Genomic DNA, 25,113 nt, shown 5'->3' with positions numbered 1-25,113 from the left:
ATGACAAAATAGGCAATTTATCCAAGAAAGAGTTTGAAATGATGATGGTGAAGATGTTCAGAGAACTCAAGAGAAGCATAGATGCACAAAGTGAAGTTTTTAGCAAAGAGCTGGAAAATATAAAGAATACCCAAACAGAGTTGAAGAATAAAATTACCGAAATGAGTAACACATTAGAAGGAACCAAGAATAAGCTAAACGAGGCAGAAGAATGGATTAGTGAGCTAGAAGACAGAATAGTGGAAATCACCATTCCAGAACAGAGAAAAAAAAAAAAAAGAATGAAAATAAATGAAGATAATTTAAGAGAACTCTGGCACAATGCACAGTACAACAATATTCACATTATAGGGGTCCCAGAAAACAAAGAAAGGGAGAAAACAGCTGAGAAAATTTTTGAAGAGATACTAACTGAAAACTTCCTTAACTTGGGAAAGGAAACTCTCATCCAAGTCCAGGAAGCTCAGAGAGTCCCACAAAGGATCAATCCAAAGAGGAATACACCAAGGCACATACTAATCAAATTCACAAAATTAAGGATAAAGAGAGAATATTAAAATCAGCAAGACAAAAGCAACAAATAATATACAAGGGAGCTCCCATTAGGTTAACAGCTGATTTTTCAGCAGAAACCCTTCAGGCCAGAAGGGAGTGGCATGATATATTTAAAGTGCTGAAAGGGAAAAACCTACAGCCAAGAATACTTTATCCAGCAAGGCTATCATTTACACTTGATGGACAAATAAAAAATTTCACAGGTAAACAAAAACTAAAAATTCAGCACCTCCAAATCAGCTTTACAAAAAATATTAAAGGAACTTCTCTAGTCATTAAAGCACAAGAAAAGAGAACAAAAAGAAAGAGAGAGAGAGAGAGAAAGACCTACAAAAACAAACTCAAAACAATTAACAAAATGGCAGTAAGAACATACCTATCAATAATTACCTTAAATGTAAATGGATTAAATGCTCCAACCTTAAGACACAGACTGGCTGAATAGATACAAAAACAAGACCCATATATATGCTGTCTACAAGAGACCCACTCCAGAGCTAGAGACACATGCAGGTTGAAAGTAAGGGGATGGAAAGAGATATTCCATGCAAACGGAAACCAGAAGAAAGCTGGATTAGCAATATTTATATCAGATAAAATAGGTTTTAAAACAAAGACTGTTACAAGAGGCAAAGAAGGGCACTACATAATGCTTAAGGGATCAATCCAAGAAGAGGATATAACAACTGTAAATATATATGCACCCAACACAGGAGCACCTCAACATATATGGCAACTTTTAACAGACACAAAAGGAGAAATTGACAATAACACAATAGTGGGGACCTTCACACCTCACATACACCAATGGACAGATCATTTAGACAGAAAATCAGTAAGGAAATACAGGCCCTGAATAACACATTAGACCAGACGGACCTAATTGATATCTATAGAGCATTCCCCCAAAAAACAAAAGAATAAAATTCAAAAAACAAAATTCTTCTCAGGTGCACATGTAACATTCTCCAGAATCAACTACATGCTGGCCCACAAAGCTAGCCTCAGCAGATTTAATAAAACTGAAATCATACCAAGCAACTTTTCAGACCACAATGCTATTAGGTAAATAATCAACTACAAGAAAAAAACTGCAAAAACTGCAAACACGTGGAGGCTAAACAATATGCTACTACACAATCAGTGGATCATGGAAGAAATCAAAGAGGAAGTCAAAACATACTCTGAGACAAATGAAAATGAAAACACAGCAACCCATAACCTCTGGGATGCAGCAAAAACAGTTCTCAGAAGGAAGTTTATAGCAACACAAGCATACCTCAGAAAACGAGAAAATCTCAAGTAAACAACCTAACCTTACACTTTAGGCAGCTGGAGAAAGAACAAACACACCTCAAAGTTAGCAGGAGAAAAGAAATCATAAAGATTAGAGCAGAAATAAATGAAATAGAGACTTTAAAAACAATAGAAAAGATCAACGAAACTAAAAGCTGGTTCTTTGAAAAGATAAACAAAATTGATAAGCCTTTAGTCAGACTCATCAAGAAAAAAGGGAGAGGGCCCAAATTAACAAAATCAGAAATTAAAAAGGAAAAGTTACAACCGATACCACAGAAATGCAAAGAATCATAAGAGGATACTATGAACAACTATACTCCAACAAAAAGGACAACGCAGAGAAATGGACAATTTCTTAGAAAGGTACAATCTGCCAAGACTAAACCAGGAAGAAATAGACAATATGAATAGACCAATTACCAGTACTGAAATTGAATCAGTAATTAAAAACCTCCCAACAAACAAAAGTCCAGGACCAGATGGCTTCACAGGTGAATTCTACCAAATATTTAGGGAAGGGTTAACACCTATCCTTCTGAAACTATTCTAAAAAAAACTGCAGAGGAAGGAACACTTCCAAACTCATTCTATGAGGCCATAATCACCCTGATACCGAAACCAGCCAAGGATATCATAAAAAAAGAAAATTATAGGCCAATATCATTTATGAATATAGATGCAAAAATCCTCAAGAAAATACCAGCAAATCAACTCCAACAATGCATTAAAAGGATCATACACTATGATCAAGTCAGATTTATCCCAGGGAAGCAGGGATTTTTCCATATACACAAATCAATCAACGTGATACACCACATTAACAAATTGAAGAATAAAAACCATATGATACTCTCAATAGATGCAGAAAAAGCTTTTGATAAAATTCAACACCCATTTATGATCAAAACTCTTCAGAAAGTGGGCACAGACAAACATATCTTAATATAATAAAGGACATATATGACAAACCTACAGCTAACATCATACTTAGTGGGAGAAACCTGAAAGCATTCCCTCTAAGATCAGGAACAAGACAAGGATGCCCACTCTTACCACTTTCATTCAACATAGTTTTGGAAGTCTTAGCCATAGCAACCAGAGAAGAAAAATAAATAAAAGGAATTCAAATTGGAAAACGAAGAAATAAAACTGTCACTGTTTGCAGATGACATGACACTATACATAGAAAACCCTAAAGAAGCAACCAGAAAACTACTAGAACTCATCAATGAATATGGTAAAGTTGCAGGATACAAAATTAATATACAGAAATCAGTTGCATTTCTATACACTAACAATGAAATAGGAGAAAGGGAAATTAAGGAAATGATATCATTTACCATCATGCCAAAAAGAATAAAATACCTGGGAATAAATCTACCCAAGGATGCAAAAGATCTAAATGTCGAAAACTATAAGACACTGATGAAGGAAACTGAAGACAACATAAACAAATGGAAAGATATACCACGTTCTTGGATTGAAAGAATCAATACTGTTAAAATGGTCATACTGCCCAAGGCAATTCACCGATTCAATGCAATCCCTATCAAGTTACTAAAGCCATTCTTCACAGAGCTAGAACAAAAAATGTTAAAATTTGTATGGAAACACAAAAGACCTCGAAAAGCCAAAACAATCTTGAAAAAGAACAATGGAGCTGAGGGAATCATGCTCCCTGACTTCAGACTATACTACAAAGCTACAGTAATCAAAACAGTATGATACTGGCACAAAAACAGACACATAGATCAATGGAACAGGACAGAAAGTCCAGAAATAACCCAACACACGTATGGTCAATTAACCTATGACAAAGAGGGCAAGAATATACAATGGAGAAAAGACAGCCTCTTCAATAAGTGGTGCTGGGAAAACTGGACAGCTACCTGCAAAAGACTAAAATTAGAACATTCTCTAACACCATGTACAAAAATAAACTCAAAATGGATTAAAGACCTAAATGTAAGACCAGATACTATAAAACTCATAGAGGAAAACATAGGCAGAACACTCACAGACATATATCACAGCAATATATTTTCTGAACCAGCTCCTGGAGTATTGGAATTAAAAGCAAAAATAAATAAATGGGATCTAATTAAACTTAAAAGCTTTTGCACAGCTAAGGATACCATCAACAAAACGAAAAGACAGCTTACAGAATGGGAGAAAATATTTGCAAATGATGTGACTAACAAGGGACTAATTTCCAAAATACACAAACAGCTCATACACCTTAATACCAAACAAACAAACAACCCAATCCAAAAATGGGCAGAAGACCTAAACAAGCAATTCTCCAATGAAGATATACAAATGGCCAATAGGCACATGAAAAAATGCTCAGCATCATTAATTGTCAGAGAAATGCAGATCAAAACTACAATGAGATATCACTTTATACCAGCCAGAATGGCCAAAATTGAAAAGTCTACAAATGATAGATTCTGGAGAGGGTGTGGAGAAAAGGGAACCCTCCTACACTGTTGGTGGGAATGTAGATTGGTGCAGCCACTATGGAGGACAGTACGGAGGTTCCTTAAAAATCTGAAAATAGACTTACGAGATACAGCAATCCCACTCCTGGGCATATACCCAGAGAAAAATAAAATTCAAAAAGACACATGCACCCTAATGTTCTTAGCAGCACTATCTACGATATCCAAGACATGGAAACAACCCAAATGTCCATCAAAAGATGACTGGATAAAGAAGATGTGGTACATATATACAATGGAACACTACTTAGCCATAAAAAGAATAAAATAATTCCATTTGCAGCAATACGGATGGACCTGAAGACTGTCATTCAAAGTGAAGTGGGCTGGAAAGAGAAAGAAAAATGCCATATGACATCATTTATATGAAGAATCTAAAAAATAACAATAATAATGACACAAATGAACTAATTATTATTTTGATTTCTTGAATATGTGTAAGCACATCTGACTGTCCCTTATAATTGGCTTACCACATTCTGTTGATTCTTATTTTATACTTGGCTTTATTCCTTTGATAATTATGTAAGTTTAAAAAGCTAAAGATCTAATCTGTTCTTAGAAACAATAATTACTACATACATGAAAACTAAAAAATGTGCAATGTACTATTTATATGTATACTTACATGCAATATAATGTGCATGTGCAGTTGAACTGTAATAATTCTACATAATAAAACTGGAAAAAATTAAATAAATAAATACATACATACATACATACATACATACATACATACATACATACCGACAGATAAGATCCACATTAAGAAAAGCTCACTGCAGTCCTCGATAATTTTTTAGAGTACTAAAAAGTCCCAAGACCAGAGAGTTTGAGAACTGTTAACTAGGAAAATATATGATTTCAGAACAGTACCAAGAGCCACTTGTACATACTAATCTTGAATTACAGTAACAACAAGCAGCATTCGGCTGCTGCCTGAGTGGAGAAATGGAGAAGGCAAGGAGTAAAGATTGGGTGAGAGATTAACCAGGCTAGCAAAATTAAAAGAGAGATGAACAAGCAGTTGATTGATGTGCAGGCAAAGAAATAATTTCAATGGCAGACTACAGACTTTAGTCAAGAAGGAAATAAGGGTTAAAGGATTACAGAAACAAATGTAACTAAACAATTACTGGAATTGAAGTACTAAGCAAAGTGAGGCAGAAAATGTGAGACAATGGAAAAGTCAATCTCTCTGAGACTCAGTTTTCACAATTATAAAATATCTCACTACTTTACAGTTGTTATGTTCTTGAAAACTGTTAAAGAGCTTTCATATACACCATTCATCTGATCCCCATATCCCAGCTCTTCCTCCAAAAAAACCACATGGTGAGGTGCACAGATAATTTTTTTTCCATATGAGCGATCAAAAATCAAAAGGGTTAAAAGACTTACTGCAGGTCATATAAATAGTAAGAGACAGTACCATTTGCCATAGTCCAGAGGATCAGGGAAAGCTTTCCAAGAGGTGGCATATAAGCTATGTCTTGAAGGCTAAGACTTTCATTGGCCAGAAGACCATTCCAGGCTAAGCAAAGATCCAGTATGAGGACAAAATACAGAAATAAAATAAGACTGGAGGGAAGGCTGGGTCCAAAATGGGTAAAAGCCAGTTTCAGAAACGACACAGTAGAGAACTAGAACTGAAGTTTTCTAATTCCCTTCTGGCACAGTGCTTAGCTTTTTCATAGAACAGCACTGTCCCAGCCACTAGTCACATATGGCTATTTAAATTTAAATTAATTAGAATTAAATAAAAGTTACAATTCAGGCTTTTAGTTATACTAGCCACTATTTCAAGTGCTCAATTGCTACATGTGGCTAGTGACTACAGTATGGAAGAGTACAGCTTTATAACATCTGCTTCACTGCAGAAAGTTCTAGCCAGCACAGTTCTAGAATGGAATTCAATCGTTAACTACAGGTCTGAGTTTTCGAGAAAGCTTAAATATATCAACTTCAAAGAGTTAATTTTTTTAAAGTTTAGATTTCTATAATGATTTACATATAACCAGCACAGGAAATAACAGGTTCAAGAGATAACAAACTTCTACTAGAATATTCATATATATTAATACTAAATATAAATTTCATCCCACTGTACATCATCTTTACTTCAGTAGGAATTTCAGTCTTTATAAATTGTTCCTTTTAAAATGTTTCCACCCACTATTCTCAATCACTACCTTTTAATTTCAAATAAACATCTTGATTTAATCAACCTACATAAAAAAAGCTTCTCTTTAGTTGAATCTGCTTCATGCTTATAAGTAGATTACTTCATATTTTCAGAAAAGAAGCACAAAATCTTAGAGTAGGAAGAGAATTTACAGTACATCTGATTTAATCTCATTTTACAGAGACAGTGAAGTGATTTGCCCTTATCATACGGCTAGTGGCAAAACACACAAGAAGCCTCTTGGCTTTGAGAAGTAAACTTTCCAACTCCATCATGCTGAGAATGTTATGAATAAATTCTAAACATTTCAGAGAAAGAAAACGTAGAATGTCTATTAATGGAGATATTCAAAAGCTCAATGATTTTCAAAATAAAAAAGCAGAGGGGGGCTGTAGTTCTTAAGTCAGCACTACTTCCACTAGAAGTGAAACGCGTAGAGAATGGGTATTCATAACAATTACAAGACTTCACTCTCTCCATTCCTATTTCAAATTGTGAAATTGTAACAATTTTTAAACACTAATGAAATTATGAGTTTTAATCATAATAAAACATATTCCCCAAAATACTGTAGTAACTATATTATCTTAGGCCTTACTGTTATTCCAGAAGTAAAATTTATACCCAACAGTAAGCAACTTTCAAACAATGGAATTGTTTTTTAACCATACTAGTGTATTTATTTCTGATCCTTAAATTTACTTTAACCTTATTATTATAACTGACACATAAAATCTAAAGGTCTGCGAACATGTAAATATTCTCAGATGAAGTAGACACTGCAAAGAATTAGTGCTTTGAAAACACTTACCTATTATCAATTCTCATGATAGCCCCCTATAATGAATGTTCCACCTAAAAATTTATATACACATTTATACAACATACATTAATAATCCAAAAATCTCTGTTTTAAAAGAGGCATCTCTAAACAAGTACATGGAGCTTATGGTTCTTCAGTATAATACTTCTCAGACCTAAAAATGAGACTTAAAATTGTTAATGGTAACAGAATGGAATAAAAAAGCAAGAACTTTGGAGCCAGACTAATCTAGATTCAAGAACACACCGATCTCTACATTATTACCAGAGTGACCCTGGGTACTTGAAAGCCTATTTTATCACTTACAAAATGGGGCTACTATTACCTAATTAACAAGGTTAGAGTAAAATTTTTAAGAAAAAATTCAAACATGGGAGCATGTACTGACTAAACCAAAGGAAAATTACTGAAAAAAAACCTGAGATGCAGTTGAAGCTAAACCCTGATTCTATAATGGTGCCAATCTTCATGGTTATATGATTTTTTCTCCTCAAGTCCCTCTAGTAGCTGAGAGGTAAGCATAAAGAATTTGTACAGCTGAACTGATGGAGAGTTAAGATTTTGCAAGGCTGCTATAAATGAAAAATACCGGGGCAAAGGATTAGAAATTACAAGATAAGTCTACGTTGAAAAAATAAGTGAGTTAATATCAACAAAATAAAAGTATAAGTATACATGGCACATAGTAAGAGCTCATTGTAATATTTACTGTATTTCATTCACTGAATATTAAGTACTAAGTATTACAAGGTAGAAAATAGTATAGCCTGAGACTTCCAAGAGCTGAGGATCTAGAAGAGAAAATAAGACATTCAAGGCAATGGATGTATGGTAGAGTGATCATATAATTTGTTACCTAAGCCAAAACATCTTTTAGAGTGAAAGGGAAGCGAAGGAGCATTATTGATAAATATGCCAGAATAACAGTTGTAAGCCTAGACATTCTAAGGCAAAATAGGTTAAATCACCTTTATGAAAGCCACCATAGTTGAGGGTGAAAACTTAGAGATTTGGGAGAAGGAATGAGAGAAGTGTGTACAATGAAAAAAGCTGCATCTAGAAAGTAAAATTTTCTTTCAGCTAAGCCTAAACTAGCCATTCTAATTTTATTTGGTAAATCTGTGGGATAGCAGAATTTAAACTGAATCTTTTTTTTGTTTTTATTTTTTAAAATTGAAGTATAGTCAGTTTACAATGTTGTGTCAATTTCTGGTGTATAGCACAAAGTTTCAGTCATACATGAATTTACATACATTTGTTTTCATAAGCTGAATCTTAGGCAAGGTGAACTGTAGAAGAAGCACAAAAGTAAAAAGATTCACAGAAACATAAAATGCAAGAAAAGTTTGGAGAAGTAAGAAAAATCCAAGTACTGGTAACAACAGAGATGAAGTCAGAAAGGCAAATTCTTAATTCACTTTGTTTGCACATCCATTTTTTTCACTAACACTTATTTATCACCTACCTATATTGACCAGGGGCTTATCCTTCAGGAGCTTAAAAGCTAGTCAGGGAAAGTGTAAATAAGCAAGAGGGGAAAAAAATAAGTAATACTGTAGAGTGAGAATACAGGAAGACAAAAAATTAGCTAGGAAAATTCATCTAGCAAAAGTTCACATATTATAGTGGAAAAAAAATAAAACACAGATGCAGACACAGTAATTAGGAGGTGTGAACCTGTGAATGTGACCTTATTTGGAAAATATATAGGCTCAAATGCATATATAAGAAAAAGAGAAATGCTAAAAATCAATAATCTAACTGTTCTTCTCTAGAAAAAGAAAAAGAATAGAAAATAAACCCTCCCTAAAAGCAGACTACGAAACAGGTAATAATGAAAAAGAAAACAAACAATAAGAGTATCAACCATGAGTCAAAGATGGGTTCTTCAAAAAGTCTAATAACATTGGTAAACTCCTGGCAAGACTGATATAGAAAATAATACCCAAAATACAAATACGAGGAATGAGAATGGGGGCATCACTACAGATCCTCCAGGCACTAAAAAGATAATAAATGAACATCATGAACAACTTCATGTCACTTCATGTCAACTGATGTGAAAGCATGAAACTGACAAATTCTATAAAAACACAATGGCACAAGAAGAAAGAAAATCTAAACAGTAGCATAATTATTTAAAAATTGAACTGTAACTAAAAATTCTTCCCATAAAAAATACTTCAGGCCCAGATGGCTTTACCAACAAATTCCACCAGTTAAAGGAAAAAGAAAATCGTACCCATCTTAAACTCTTACACAAAATAGAAAAAGATGCATTAATTCTCAATTTTTTAATGAATCTAGCATGACCCTGATACCAAAACTTGGCAAGAGCATTATAAGAAAGGAAAATTAAAGGAAGGCCAATTTAACTAATAAATGTAGATGGGGAAGAAAAAACAAAGAAAATAATAGTCAGTTGAATCCAGTAACAGAATAAAGATATATTCATCAAAACTAAACTGGAGTTATTCCAAAAATACAAAGGTGGTTTTTACTGTAATTCACCACTTAAAAAAAAGCTCATAATATCAATTCAAAATTAAGATAAAGCATCTGATAAATTAAACACCATTTATGATAAAAATTCTGAAGCAATCTAAGAACAGAAACAAATTTTCCTAATCTGATAAAAAGAGTTCTATTTAAAAACAAGAAACCTACAGCAAACATCATACTAAATTTTGAAATGTTGAACACTTTTTTACCTCTGAGATTAGGAATGAGACAACAATGCCTGTAGTCACCACTCTAATTCAATATCATAGTGAAGGTCCTAGCCAGTACAACAAGCAAAGGAAAAGAAAAAAAAAAGTATAAGGACTGGAGAGAAATAAGGCTTTAATTATTCACAGATGGCATGACTGTATACATGGGAAATCCAAAAGATTCAACAAAGTATTAGAAATAAATGAAGTTATTTAGCAAGGTCTCTGGATATAAGGTCACAATATCAAAAATCAATTATATTTTTATATGCCTGTGAAAAACTAGTAATATTTTAAAATATCATTTATAATATAAAAAATTACTTGAAATGTATAATTAACTTAGACTAAATTTAATCTAAAATGTATAGTTATGCAAGACATCTACATATAGAAAAAACTAGAAAGTTTAATGGAAAGATAGTAAAGGGAATCTCAGGAAATGGAGAGATAAACCAGGTCATGGATTGCAAGATTTAGTATTATAAAGATGTCAATTTAGCCCCATATGAATTCATATGGATTTAATGCAGTAGCACTAAAAACCCCTGCAGATTTTTTTGAAAATTGATAAACTGCTACTAAAATTTACATGGAAAGGAAAAGGGCCAAGATTAGCTACAATAAACTTAAATAAGTAGGTGGACTTCACTGCACCCAATACCAGGATATATTATACAGCTATAATGAGACATTGTGATATTTATGCAAAAATAGTAAAATGGACCAATGAAACAAAGAAGAGAATACAAAAATAAACCCAGACATATATGGCTACTTGATTTATTATAAAAGCAGTATTGCAAAGCAGAGTCTTTCCCATAAATAGAGAGTAAATGAAAAAAATTTGGACCTTACTTCATAATTACAAAAATAAATTCTAGATGTTATCATATTAAAGGCAAAATAATAAAGTTTCTAGGGAAAAATGTTTTCATGATGGTGTAATAGAGATTTTGTTAATAAGACACAAAGAATTAATCATAAAGAAAAAGACTGGTTTTTTGACTACATGGATAGATTTTAAGGTGTTCGTCTACAAACACTATTAAAACAGTGAAAAGGTCAGAATGGAAGAAGATATTTGCAATACAAACAACTGATGTGTGGTTCACATCCAGCAGCCAAAAACAACTAGAAATCCATAAATGACAATCCAACTAAATAAAAAGGGAAGAGAATTAACAGGTACTTCACAGGAGGATATTCAAATAGTCCATAATCCTTAGATCTCAGCCATCAGAAATATAAATATAAATTACAATCACAATGTTATTTATACCATTACATAATGATCAGAATGGATAAAGGAAAAATACTGATATTACATTGGGCTGGTGAGGCAACAGAGCAACTGAAACTCTTATACGTTACTGGTGGGAATTATAAGTTGTTATAAACACTTCGGAAAACTTTTTCAACAAAAACTTACATAAAATGAACCAGCAATTTCACCAGCAAAAGAGCAGTACAGATGGTCCCCAACTTACAGTGGTTCAACTTTATTTTTTGACTTTATGGTGATGTAAAAGCAACATACATTCAGCAGAAACTGTACTTCAAATCTTGAATTTTGATCTTTTCCTGGGCTACCAATAAGCAGTAGGATACTCTCATGATGCTGAGTAGTGGCAGCAAGCTGCAGCCCCCAATTAGCCAAGCCATCACAAGGGTAAACAACCTATACACTTACAACCATTCTATACCAATACAATCATTCTGTTTTTCACTTTCAGTACAGGAATCAGTAAATTACATGAGATACTCAACACTATATTAAAAACAAACTTTGTGCTAGATGACTAGTCCAATTATAGGCTAATGTAAGTGTTCTGAGCACGTTTAAGATAGGCTAGGCTAAGGTGTGATGTTGTTAGGATAGGTGTCTTAAATTCATTTTGACTTAAGATATTTTCAACTTATCAGGCTATAACCCCCTCGTAAGTTGAGAAAGACTTGTACAATGATGTTCACAGCAGTACTATTCATAAAAGCCTCGAAGTGAAAATAAATCAACTGTCTGCCCAACATTAAAGCTGATAAATTATGGATTAGTTATGGAACAGAATACTGTACAGTGGTGCTAAAAAAAAAAAACTTCTGCTACATACATACAACATGGATGAACCTCACAATATCAGCAAAGAAATACTATATAAAGTTCGAAAACAGGTAAAGCTAACTTATGATGTTAGAAGTCAGAACTGTGGTTATTACTGGGGAAGAGAGGATTCATGATTGGAAAGGAGTGGGAGAGGGGCTTCTGGAGTGCTGTTAAAGATTTATTTCTTGACTAGGGTGATGGTTTCATGGATATGCTCACTTTGTAACATTCATCCAACTGCACATTTACTATTTATAGTTTTCTGTGTGTATGTATACATATGTATAGCTAGCCAGCTAGATAGATACAGAAAGTTTTAATATTTCCTAAATCTGTGTCTCAAGTCTTGTTCAAGCCAGCCCATACTTCACATCTTCAAATGCTATTATTTACCTGGCACTTTGACTTGAATCAAGCCTCAAATCTCACAATTAACATGGTCAAAACCAAAACTATTACCCCTTTGTTATGAGGTGTTGCATCTCCTTTAAAAATATGCTGACGCCCTAACTCCGAGTACCTGTGAATGTGACCTTATTTGGAAATAAGGTCTTTGTAGACGTAATTAAGATGCAAATTAAGATAAGGTCAAACTGGATTAAGGTGGATTTAATCCAATATGATTGCTGTCCTTACTAGAAGAGAAACACACTTAGACAGAAACAGACAGGGAGAACGGCACATGATGACAAAGACAGTGACTGTAGTAAGCAGCTGCAATTCAAAGACCTAGATGCTGGCCACCACTGGAAGTTGGGATGAGGCAAGGAAGGATTGTACCCAGCGTCTTAGACAGATCATGGCCCTGCTGACACCTTGATTTCAGACATCTGGGCTCCAGTACTGTGAGAGAATAAAGTTCTGTTATTGTAAGCCACCCAGTTTGTAGTATTTTGTTATGGCAGCCCTAGGAAACTAACACATCCTTCCATGTAATATCTAATTCTTACCTCAACCTCCCTTTCAGCAATACTTACAGCATTCTTCTATCTGTCTAATGCAAAATATCCAAATGCATGAATTTTTCCCCATTACTCATATCCTGGGATCATCAAGAAGTATTATTTTGCCTTTTTATTATCTCCTGTTTTCAAACTCTTCCCTTTCTTTTCTACCATTATCATCCTCATTCAGGTCTTAACTCTACATTCAGATTAACCTGCTTGTGATAAATCAGTATTCCTTAAATACTACTTTACCTATATCATATTCAAACTTCAGTAACATCACATATTCAAAACCACTCAGTAGCCTAGCTCTAGTCTACCTCTTTCAAAAATAAATATAATTGGTCCCCTAAGACACATTTTATCCTTTTATCAGCTATTTTTTTCAGAGTAACTAGAATAATCTCTGGTAGACACAGTGGTCAATTAAATACTAACAACATCCAATATAAACTTATTACCAGCTCCACATCATCATTCATATTTTACAAGTTCATGTTATGCCAACTCATGGCTTCAATACTGATCCATCATTTTATTCATTCTCAGTTGATGTCTTATTCCATTTTTGCCCAAAGGTTCTACTACTAAGTCTCAGCATCAGCCTGCATTCATTTATTCTCAAAATTTATCATTTAAATCACTAAAGATCAAACTTGTCCGTAACTTCTATCTCTTTTACTTGAAAGTGTCTCTGTACTTGCACGTATTATTTTCTTTTTCCCTGTCTAGTAGAAGGAAGAGCCTCTCATCATTTCTAAGGCTAGCCACTCTCACCTGTGTTCGTAATGTTTCCATTACTTTCTGTTCCTATACCTTGCCATATGAATGTGCTTTTCCCATCTATCCACCTCCCAAAGACAGAGAAGCCTCATCATAAAAAGCAAAAAGCTTTTCTTCAACATTCTGTAGTGGACACCATGGAAAATATATTCTCTTGGGCTATGGCAGTAACAGTATCTACTTTCTAAGAGCAGCAATGCCAATTTAAGAGACAAAGCTATAATACCCTGTGTCTCAAGGGGCAGCGAGCAATGACCTTGACAGTCTGCCCCTAGACATTCTCCTGGCTATGATTCTGGATATTGGTTCTGGATGCCAAGCCTCCTTTGGTTCTTCATTTCCATACCTGAACCACTCAGTATTCTTCAATAAATTTTCTTTTAGCCAAAGTTAAATCTAAAATGTTTGTAATTAAGAACTCTTATTTCTTTCTTAGCTCAGGCTGCTATAGTTAAATACCGCAGTCTGTGTGTTTAAATAACATTTATTTTTCACAGTTCTGGAGGATAGGAAGTCCAAGGTTAGGATGTTAGCATGGCTGGGTTCTGGGAAGAACTCTCTTCCTGGCTTGCAGATGGATACCTTCTTGCTGTATCCTCAACATCACGGAAAAAGGAAGCTCTAGTGTCTCTTCCTCCTCTTACAAGGGCACTAATCCCATTATGGACGTTTCAACCTCAAGACCTCATCTAAATCTAATCGCCTCCCAAAGAACTCTTCCTGATACCATCACATTGGGAGTTAGGGCTTCAACACAGGAATTTTGGGACAACACAGTAAGTCTATAACAACTGATACATTATTCTTTCCCCTCAAATTATTCACTCATCTTCCTCTTTCCCAAGAGCAGACCCTTACACCCTACTACTTCTTCACTATCCCCTTAGTTAGCTTTTTGGAATCTGACTTTTCTCCTAACCACTTTTACTAAATTACTGAGTCATCAATGCACTCCACTTAACTATCAAATGCATTCGTCTATTTATCAATATTTTGTTCCTAGATTATTTCTCCTCTCCCTCCCTCTTATCCAATCAAATTACCTCAGTCTTTAAAATTTTTCCCAGTCTTCTGCCCCAACTACCCCTTCCTCCCTTTTCTCTTCTTCTTCCCTTCCCTTCTCCCTCTCTGCCTCCTCTCTCTCTGAAACAGCTCATGTATTACAAATACTTCAATCCTGATCATTCCCAATTCCACATCCTACCCTCTCATAACAAATTTTCAACTATAGCTCCAAAAAATATGCCCCAGAGACATCAAAATTAAAATGCCTCCAAAAAGTCACTAGATTGACTCATCAATTCTTTAACCGTCCTTTTCTAGTCATTCAAGAGAGAAACCTAAATTCATATCCAACTCTTAGCTCCTCACCCATGATGCTATCCAAACACCACATAATCTACTTCTCACTATCATCCCTCCCTTCAAATTCTTCTGCCAGATTGCCATTTACCTCCACAATCCTCTCTTCCCATGGACAATCACAATGGTTTTCCCTTTCACTTGCTTCTCATATCTCCCATACATCTTTTACACTGCTATCAGAGGTATCTAATATTCTTAAATCACAGACAGACTCAGTAGTTACCTGCTTCCAAAACTTTCTCCCTGCCTGCCATACAAAGTCTCATCTCCTCGGCATCAGCAAAGAATTCAAAAATCTATAATTCCCCTCCATGAAGCTCATGCTTGACCCACATGAAAACATTAATTCCTTCCACAGAGTCCTCAGTCCACTGCTCTTTTCAGCCTGGAATGCCCTCTTTTTTCACTGACCTTCCCTCACAAAAGGAAAACTCTTCCTTCAAGGTTCAGCTAGAAAATTAGCTCTTCAGTTAAGTCTTCCTCCATTCCCAGTTAAACCACTCTTTATTCTGTAATCTCAAGTCACTTTGTACTTCCAATATAAGACAATTCATTTTCCCTTGCATTATTGGTATTTGTATTTGTAAAGCACTTGACTGCCATTCATAAGGATTTCATTTAATTTTCACAGCAATGCTGCAAAGGAGGTATCATTTAGCTAAGTGTATAGGGCATGAAACAGGCAGAAAGTTAAGTAATTGGGTTTAAAATACACACACACACACACACACACACACACACACACACAATTTTCTAATTCCAAATCTGCTAACAGTTAAATTTTAAATTTCTTAAGAGCAAAGACTCCAAGGGACCTAACAGTCCTTTCTGTGGAACAAAATGCTTTGTGTTTTAATATTCTCTTCCTTGTCTGAAATAACCCTGTTTTACCTGTCTGAACTCTCATCCATTCCTGAAGACATAGCTCAGAATTATCATTTCCTCTAATTAGCTTTCCCTGACTCTTCTAGGACTTATCGATCTTTTTTTAGACTGTATCATACTACTTGGTATGTTATTATAAATAACTTTCGTGCATATGTATATATATATATATATATATACACACACACACAAAATCTAACTTGCAGTTAGTCTTACCAATGGGTTTATAAGCTTGGGAGCAGTCACCACGTCTTATTCCACTGGGGTATACTCCATATTGCCTACTACTTGGTTGGTGCTCTATCATCTGTTTACTAATGCTCAGTAGCCCACAGTCCATCCCCTGCTTTAATTTCTAAGCACTGTATTTTTGGCATTACCAGTATAGATCAACTGTTGTGACTAATTAAAATGTTATCACATTTTAAGGGTAAATATTATTCAACTCACTCTTGAAATTTAAAGCTCACACAAAGGTCAAGGAAGTATTTTAATCATCTGAAGGAAGAAAAGTCTAGAGTGACTATTTTAGATGACTGTAGAGGGCAGCAAAGCAACAGTAGTATTCTCAAAGAAAAATAATATATTTTTCTTAGGGAACTTCAGATTTGTTTTTATATTTTAACAGATGCTGTTAGGATTAAAGCTTTTACAAGACAAGAGACTTTTTGACATGCTATATAAAAATTCCACCAGTACATATATGTTTAAATATTTTCACTATCAGTTACAAATATAACAAAAATATATCAATGCCCAGATCCTTTCATACATATATGGAAAAATAAGTTTGATAAACAATGTATGGTTTCAAAATAGCCACCATAATTGCTAACTCTTATGAATCTAAAAATTGACAATGTTTTACACTGAAAAGTGTAAAAATAATCTTTCTTAAATACAGAAAAGAGTGTCAATAGTCTAACTAAAGTGTTATTTCCTGCTAAGAAAGATGTCTTCATTAGTATTACTAATTCTAGCCCTGACTTGCCTTTCTTTTTGTCATTCAAAATCAGTCAACTGTAGGGGCTATACCAGCTTTAAAAGAAAAATAATGAATCTTTGACACTGTACTAGTTAGTGTATAAAAAACAGAAGGTAACAACTTGAAAGAGGAGTATCTTACTGTTATTTCAATATTAAAGTTCATTCTGGTTTTAATTTGGACTAGGTAAATGAAACTGTATCATGACAATATTCATATATTTATAATCTCAGAATTGTTTATAGGGATGAGGTAGCTACGATAAAAGTTGATGTTCAATACAACTGCATTATTTGCATGTTTCCCAAAGCTTTTTTTGATAATTTTTTACCTCTTTTAAATTCAACAAACAGAAATCAGGGATTTAAAGTAACTGCTACAGCAATTAACATACGCAGACTCATGGGTTTAGTGAAAAATGTTATGACTTTCTAGCCCAGTGCCCTTAGTAAGCACAGAACTGTTAGCTATGTACCGTCTCCCATTTGAATCTCTTCAATTAAAGAAAAAAAAATTAAACAAATTGAGACGCTTTAAAAAATTTTTGCGTTTACAATAAAGGAACCAGGGTATCTCTAAGGAAATTTAAATACTAGATAGTTTATTGTCTAATTTAGTCAAATTTAAACTGAAATTATAACCATGAATGATTATCTCTAATCTAAATCAAATTAGAAGGGATTTTGGCATTCATAATGACAAGGACACTTGTGAAAGGAAATCTTAATATAGCCCACAATAGTTATGACTAAATTAAATATAATATTAAGAAGTTTCAAAAACAATGACCTCAGATATTTTAGTAATGACAATCATGTCTATCATGGATAACTCATAGGAAGAATCACTATATGCAATTCATCTTACCATAGTTTTCCAATACTAACTTTTGATTAATATTCTTGTTTTTCCTCTGAAATGGAGCCACAGAAGAGTCAAGCACACTCTTTAACTGCATACAATGTTCTCAAACGCTGAGTTGGAGTCCTAGCTGTACGCACCTTTTTCATATCTGCATCAATTTTTTTCATGTTCTTCCCAGTAACAGCACTGGTATAGCTCCATTACAAAACAAAACAGCTTTCTTAAATTAAACCACTTTATTCCCAAAACTCAAGCCCAGACTGAGACATGTTATGTATAAAGTGAGGTGTCCCACCAAAGCTGCTTAAACCACATATATTCTAGGGTAAATAATATACTGCTGATTTTGCAACACCAAAGAAGAACCACCATATTTCTCCTAGAAGGTCAATTCTGCAAAACCTCAGATTCAAAATGGGTAAGACAATGGAGAATAATGAGACAGAACTAAACAAAGTGAAAAGAACTTTTAGAAAAAGGAAAAACCAATGAAAAACTTCCTCACCAAGCAACATCTTTAAAACTTATCAACCTTTTCCAGTTTACTAAATAAATAAATACTATATATATATATGTATATACATATATATATACATACACACCCCCCACACACACCCATACTCTTCCCCTCTACCCATTTTGGAAGGTAGGAATAGGAACAATGTCAAGATAGGAATATTATCAAGTATACAAGCCTTTCTAAGGATAGAATTCCTATAGTGTCTTCTGTACAATATAAATATAGCTTCTGCAACATAACAGGTTGTTTAATTAGGCTGCAAAAAAGGATCGTTTACTCAAGAATTTCTTAGACCATTAATTAACTAATGTACACCGTGACTTTCCAAGAGGGAGGGGGTTACATGGTTAGTTTTTCCCACTCCTAAATGTATTCAATTATGGTATTTTCTTCCCAAAACATATCTTCTGAGACTAGCATTCTGTTAAACACTTTGGCAAACATTGCTCTAAATCTAAAAGCATGAAAAAATGAATAGAATTTGCTCCAGGGACTAAGGATTTGAAAGATACCTAGGATCAGACAGGAAATGAAGTCAAACTTAGAAGAGTTTTTGTAGTTATTTATTACAGCTATTATTCTGTTTTATTATTTTATTTCAACATGGAAGATGAAATCATAAACCAAGTATTCTCTTGATTTCATTTTGTTCTATAGCAAATTCCTTAAACAGTTATTAAGGGGGGAAAAAAGCAAATGTTTGTAGGGGAGCAAAATCTGCCACTCCAAAACATATCTTTAGTACACAATTATTTCAAGCTGAAAACAATCAAGGCCCAAAAGTCTCAGGAAGAAACTGTGACCTTCCCTCTAACTGCCTAAAAAAATTTAGATAGCAGGGCTGTTCTACAATTAAGCTATCATCAGAGATATCTGCAAAGAGTACAGGCTAACTGTGGTGGGGGAAACTCAGCAGGGCCTAGAGATCAGAGTCCACTCTGCGTCCCATTGTTTCTACAAGGCCCAGAAAACATTTGTTTACCAAACATTTGCTTTTCCACCTTCATGTGAATTATCTTCCTCTCCTCTGAAGTCCCAAATCACTACCCCCAACACTCTCTTTTGTCTTTAAGGGAAGATAGTATTTAAGGTGAGAGTTTTGGCCATTTTGACACGTTAATTTTCCTGGGTCTCTTCCACGTATACATGCTATTAAATTTTGCTTGATTTTCTCCTGTTACTCTGTCTCATGTCAATGTAATTCTTAGACCAGCCAAAAGAATCTAGAAAGGTAGAAAAAAATTTCTTCCTCCCTGACATGTTAAAACCTATATAGTTTAAAAAATTAACATGTGTTGATTCTGTGTATTTGCTATGATACATACAGTGAAGCCTGAGGCAAGGTCTTTACTGCAAAGAGAACACATCACAAAATAACTTTTAATTAAATACTAAACAATGAACATATAGAGTAATTACTTCAGGAAGAAGAAAAGCTGTATATAGACTTACAGGAGACAGGTCTCACTAAAATTTTGAATTCATGACCTATAATTGTCATTTAGGAAAAAACTTAAAGTTCAACCTGGATAATGATTCACAACAAATTTTATTTACATAAATGATTAAACTATATCAGAGTCTATTGTAAAAATAAAAATCATAAGCTTTCTGAAATTCAGGAAAGGATACAGGTTCAGGCTTGAAAGGTAATTTTACATAAAAATATAAAAGGTAATCAAAAGTTATGAAATAAATGGTGCTTAGATTTTTGGATCTGAGTGTCTGGCACACAAAATCATTCCATCACTTACTTAAAAGTTATTCGACTTTATCCTACATTTACATATTAATAGCCATTATTAATTAAGTATCACATCTTTCACAAACCATACAGTCCAGACTGTCACTCTTTACAAGGACTTTAATAGATTACAGAATATGCTATAGCAATATATTTTTAACTCGCTAATTTTTTAAGGAGTAAATTATAAACTGTCAAAATACTCTATTTTTTAACAAGGGTATCACTGACAGGTTCTCTTCAATGATTTTCAAATAATAGGCATAAGCCATAAGTTTTATTCCTTAACTATACAGATGCAAAATGTATATAAGAGCTGCTGAATCATTAAATATATATATAAGCATAAGTGGCATAAACAAGATAAAACAGTAAATATACATACACCTACAAGTATGTAATTGCTCAGCTTTTTCCAATTCCTTTTTCTGACACTATAGCTAAATGCAAAAAAGGGTCTTTTCTGATTGCTTTTAAATTTGGTTCACTTTCCATTTGTATCTGTTTAGGATTCAGAAAGATTCATATGGGCAGTAAGTATTATAGGCTCCGACCTGATACCGCTAGTAACTTGATAAAATAGAAGTGAAACTGTGAATACCTCTTCAACCCCACATTTTCAACTCCACATTTTTCAAATATAACCACTAACATTCTAACTGATCATATGCAACTGCCAAGTCCTAAAATGTATTCTACATCATTAAGGGAAGATTCAACTAGGTTCCATACAATTACACAGTTGAGGTAATTTCACCGTATTCTAACATTCTTAAAATCGGGCATCTGTATATTTACCCAAGGTAAATTTTAAAAATATTTAAAAAGCACTGACTGGGCTATATACATTCAAAGACATAAAGTGCAAATACAACAAGTCAATCAACTTGAAAACTCAACTATTCAGGTCATCAAGGTAGAATTTAAGAACAACAAGTATCAGGTTAGTTGGTTTATAATATGCAATATAATACACGCTAAACATTTGAAGGTATATTTCACGCTCTCTGCTAAGTGTTTTATTCTTTCATTTAATCCTCACAAGAACTCTACAGGCAAACTGATACTATCCTTTTCTGAAAAAGATGAGAAGCCTTAAGTTTACTGAGGTTAAATAACTTACCAATGATTCACACAGCTAGTAAGTGGCAGTCTTTTTTCAGAATCAAATTCCCTATTTAGGCCCTAAATCATAAACTGGGTGAGAGAACACAAACTTATACCACCTACCACAATGTCTAAGTCTCAATAAGAAAATCTGACTCAACTGCTTTTTTTAAAGTAACTTTTTTTCTCGGTTTACACTCATATCTTTACCTAGTAGGTTAGGCATCCCTCTTCTGCGTAACACATAGTACACCTCATACAGACCTCTATCATATAAACACTGAGCTGCCTTATAATCATCTATTTACTTTATGTCTACCATAATGCTGTAAGCTCCTTGAAGCCAGGACTCTGTCTTATTCATGTTTTATGTTCCCAAGTGTCAGGAATATAGGAAGTTCTGAAAGTGCTGTTAAAGGTTCAATTATTAGATCTTTTTTCCTATTATCCTCCAAATATCCATTTAAGATAAAACCTTGTTGAAATGAAAAAAGTTTTAGCTCTCAGAATTTCATATCTAATTTGACACGAGGGTTTTTTTTTTAATAGTAATAAACTTAACATGACAAAAATACTATTTTGTGTTAATAGATACTGTAAAAGTTTAGCATAGTTAGAACCATGTTAAACATAAGCAGTATATCAAAAATAGTAGCAAAAAGAAAAAATAATTTGTATGTTATAAGATAAGCATTCTGATTAACAAATCATCAGAGTCACCTTTTTAAAGCCTACAGTTCTTCTCAACTCTAAAACTAACAACTCAAACATCAGTACATGCCAAACCTTGTAACCAGTACTATGACTGTTAGATCAGAAAACAGGTTACATAGAGAAAATTCTGCTTCCATACTTACGAAGTACCCATAAATCAGGACAACTGTGCCCTACTCAAAGACTGAATTCTAAAATAAAGGTTGATGGAAAAAACTTGTCATAGGGTTCACAAATTAGGGTGTTATAACACTATAAGCCAAAAAAGGAAGCTCTTTAAATGAGCAGTGCACAGCAACACAAACCTAGCGTCTGTCTCTACAACTACAAGCAGAGTTAACTCTAAAAACTTTAATTTACACCTCTTCTAAATCACAGTCCATTTGCCTGTACTGCTTGAATTTTTAGGATTCTAAAATAAAGTATCAAGTCCCTCCAACAGCACATTATTAAAGAGGTTTTTTTAAACTTTTTTCTCCTCCCATGTGAAAACCAATGTGTTCCTTCAAAAAGTAATCAACATTTCACTTACACAATCACTGTGAAATTATTACTCAAATCCTATTTCCTTTTATTACTTGCACATATTCCTTGGCTTAGTCTTCTGTGGGGCTTTGCCTAGCTAGATAAAACTTTATTGGAGGTACAAGTAATATTCTCTTAGTCCTTAACACAATCTAAATCAGGATAGTAAACTATTAACATCCCCTCCCATTTTCCTCTCACCCAATTGTAATCCACAATCCTCTTTAATGAAAAAGAACAGTACACAAATTCAATCTAGAATCTTCCATCAACTTAAAGAAGTAACAGCGTTAGGAACTGTGCAGTGGAACCAAACATCTGGGGAGTGGGACTATAGAAACAATGTAGATTAGATAACATGCCATTTATCATACTGTACTCCATTAATTAGAAAATGTCATTACAGTGCTTGAAACGTGATGGTGATCTGGTAGTGGAAACTGTCAGCCTATAAGGGGCACTCAATCTCTTGAAAACTTTGCCTCCCTCATAACCAACAACCCTGACACACCTACAGGGTACAGGATTCTCTTTCTTCTAAATCAAACCATCCAAGAAATCTGCACACATCTCTCTTTGTAATAAATACTGGTAAAACTTACGGTTTCATTTAAGATTTCATTAAACACTGATCTCTTACAGCAGACTTGTATACCAGTAAAAATACTTAGGTAAACCACTCTTTCAGCAAGCCTAAGTTTTGTTTCTCCACTTTCCTCATCAAGTGAGAGTCATCGAATGAATAATGTCCTGCAGTGTTTAGCTGTTACCAAAAGACAGATCTAGTCCCCAAAGACTAGGGGCCTCATTTTCTCAAACCACGGCCTTCTATTAATGATCACTTACGTCCACTTCTCTTGCATGAGAATGCAATATTTTTTACACGATCCCCAACAAATAGGCTTCTAGTCTTCCCATACCTAGAAACTGATTACAAAGAGACTATCTCCCAAATGTGACGACGCCCCCGCCCCAAACAAAAAGTCTGTAACACAACAAGAAGGAAGAAAGAGACAGGGAAGAGGCGTGGGACTTGTTTTGATCAGAACAGCCGGGGACACAGTCAATGCATTCAGGTATTTAACACATAAATATATCGAAGTCCTGAGCACAAAAAGGGTTTGATAAAATAAACATGGACAGTGTGATAGATGTCCCAAACTAGAAGGCAGCGACCGGCTCGAAGCAAAGAGATCCAGAGGCTGCCAGGGCAGAAAGGGGCCGGAGGACAGAAGGAAACTGACTGGAAAGGATGCTACAGGGTGGGCTAACATGGTGTCTTCTCCAGCGTGTAAGGTGATGAGGGGTGGGTATTCCGAGGGCTTCATTCCGTCGGGGTCTGGTCCCTAAAGGTATCCAGGCTCACAACTTAAGTTTCACCCGGGAAAAAAAGAAGGCGGCAAACGAGCATCCCGGCACCTCAGTCCCCAGCACAGAGGTCCGCGCTTTCAGCTTCCTCCGTGAATGAGGGAGGAAGTAACGGTCCCGGGAGCAAACACGGAGAAGCCCTGATCACCAAGCACTCGGCGTCCGGGCGGAAAGCACCTCCGCCGAACCCCGGCCCGCAGCGTGGAGAGCGGCGCGGCCCCGGGGGAGGGGAGCGGGCGGCCAGCGCCGCACTGGCCGGCCCCGGCCCCGGCCCTTCCCCGGCCTCGCCCCGGGCGCGGCGAAAAGTTTCCAGCCAAAGTCCGCGGCACCCGCTCACGCAGCCAACCGCCGAACACAACCGCCTCCCGCCAGGGAGAGCGGCCCGCGCCTACCGGGCCGCGGCGCCGGGACCCTCGGTCGCGCCTCCCTCAGCCCGCGCCGGCCGCCGAGGTTCACCTACCACAGAGCCGGGAGAAGAACAGCAGCGGGAAAAGCAGCAGCAGCAGCAGTGGCGGTGGCGTCGGGGGCGACAGCAGGAGCCCGGCCCCGGGGGGAGAAGCGGAGGAAAGTTGTGCTTTGCCGCCTCCGGGACACAGCGGAGCCAGCCCCGGGGTCCGCGCCATCCCCCACCCTCCCCCCGGCCCGCTCGCTTGCCCGCCCCCTGGCTTCCCCGGCCCCGCAGCCTCAGGCTCTGGGCGGCGGCAGCAGCGGCCACGGCGCGGCGGCGGCGGCGGCGGCGGCGGCGGCGGAAGGTCCGGTGCGCGCGTCCCCAACTCCCAGTTCTTGAGCCGTCGCCGCCGGCTGACACTCAGCCGAGCGCTCGCGGCTGCCTCGACTCCGCCGTCGCCGACGCCACTGCCGAGGCTGAGGCGGGAGCCGCCCGCCGCCGCCACTCCCCTCCCCCCGGCACCCGCCAGCCTCCCGCCCGCCTCGAACTCCTGGGAACTTGGAACGCACCACCCCGCCCCGCACGGGAGGGGGAAAGGAAGCCGACCCTCAGAGCGGGAGCTGGGACTCGCCCGCCCAGCCCGCGCAACTCGCGCTCCCGTCTGATCCCGGAGTGCAAGCCGCGCTCCTCCCACCCCGCCCTCCCACACACGCTCCTCCCCTTCCCCCCCCCCCCAAAAA

The 25,113-nt window shown here is 36.1% G+C and overlaps 1 protein-coding gene across 2 annotated transcripts in view; it reads right to left on the bottom strand.

The window, feature by feature from the left end:
• Positions 1 to 25,048, bottom strand: part of NECTIN3 (nectin cell adhesion molecule 3) — a 119,368-nt gene extending 94,320 nt beyond the window's left edge. Inside the window, exon 1 of one of the 2 annotated variants that reach the window (XM_032478812.1) lies at positions 24,446 to 25,048. In XM_032478812.1, the coding sequence (XP_032334703.1) occupies positions 24,446 to 24,608 (163 nt within the window). In that variant the 5' untranslated portion in view covers positions 24,609 to 25,048. The remainder of the gene's footprint in view (positions 1 to 24,445) is intronic. The other variant, XM_032478805.1, reaches the window with a different exon arrangement.
• Between the last annotated feature and the right edge of the window lie 65 nt (positions 25,049 to 25,113).

The sequence above is a fragment of the Camelus ferus genome, chromosome 1 (assembly GCF_009834535.1).
Source record: "Camelus ferus isolate YT-003-E chromosome 1, BCGSAC_Cfer_1.0, whole genome shotgun sequence".
Classification (NCBI taxonomy): Eukaryota; Metazoa; Chordata; class Mammalia; order Artiodactyla; family Camelidae; genus Camelus; species Camelus ferus.
Note: the sequence above shows the minus strand (reverse complement) of the source record. Positions and strands in the feature narration are given on the sequence as shown.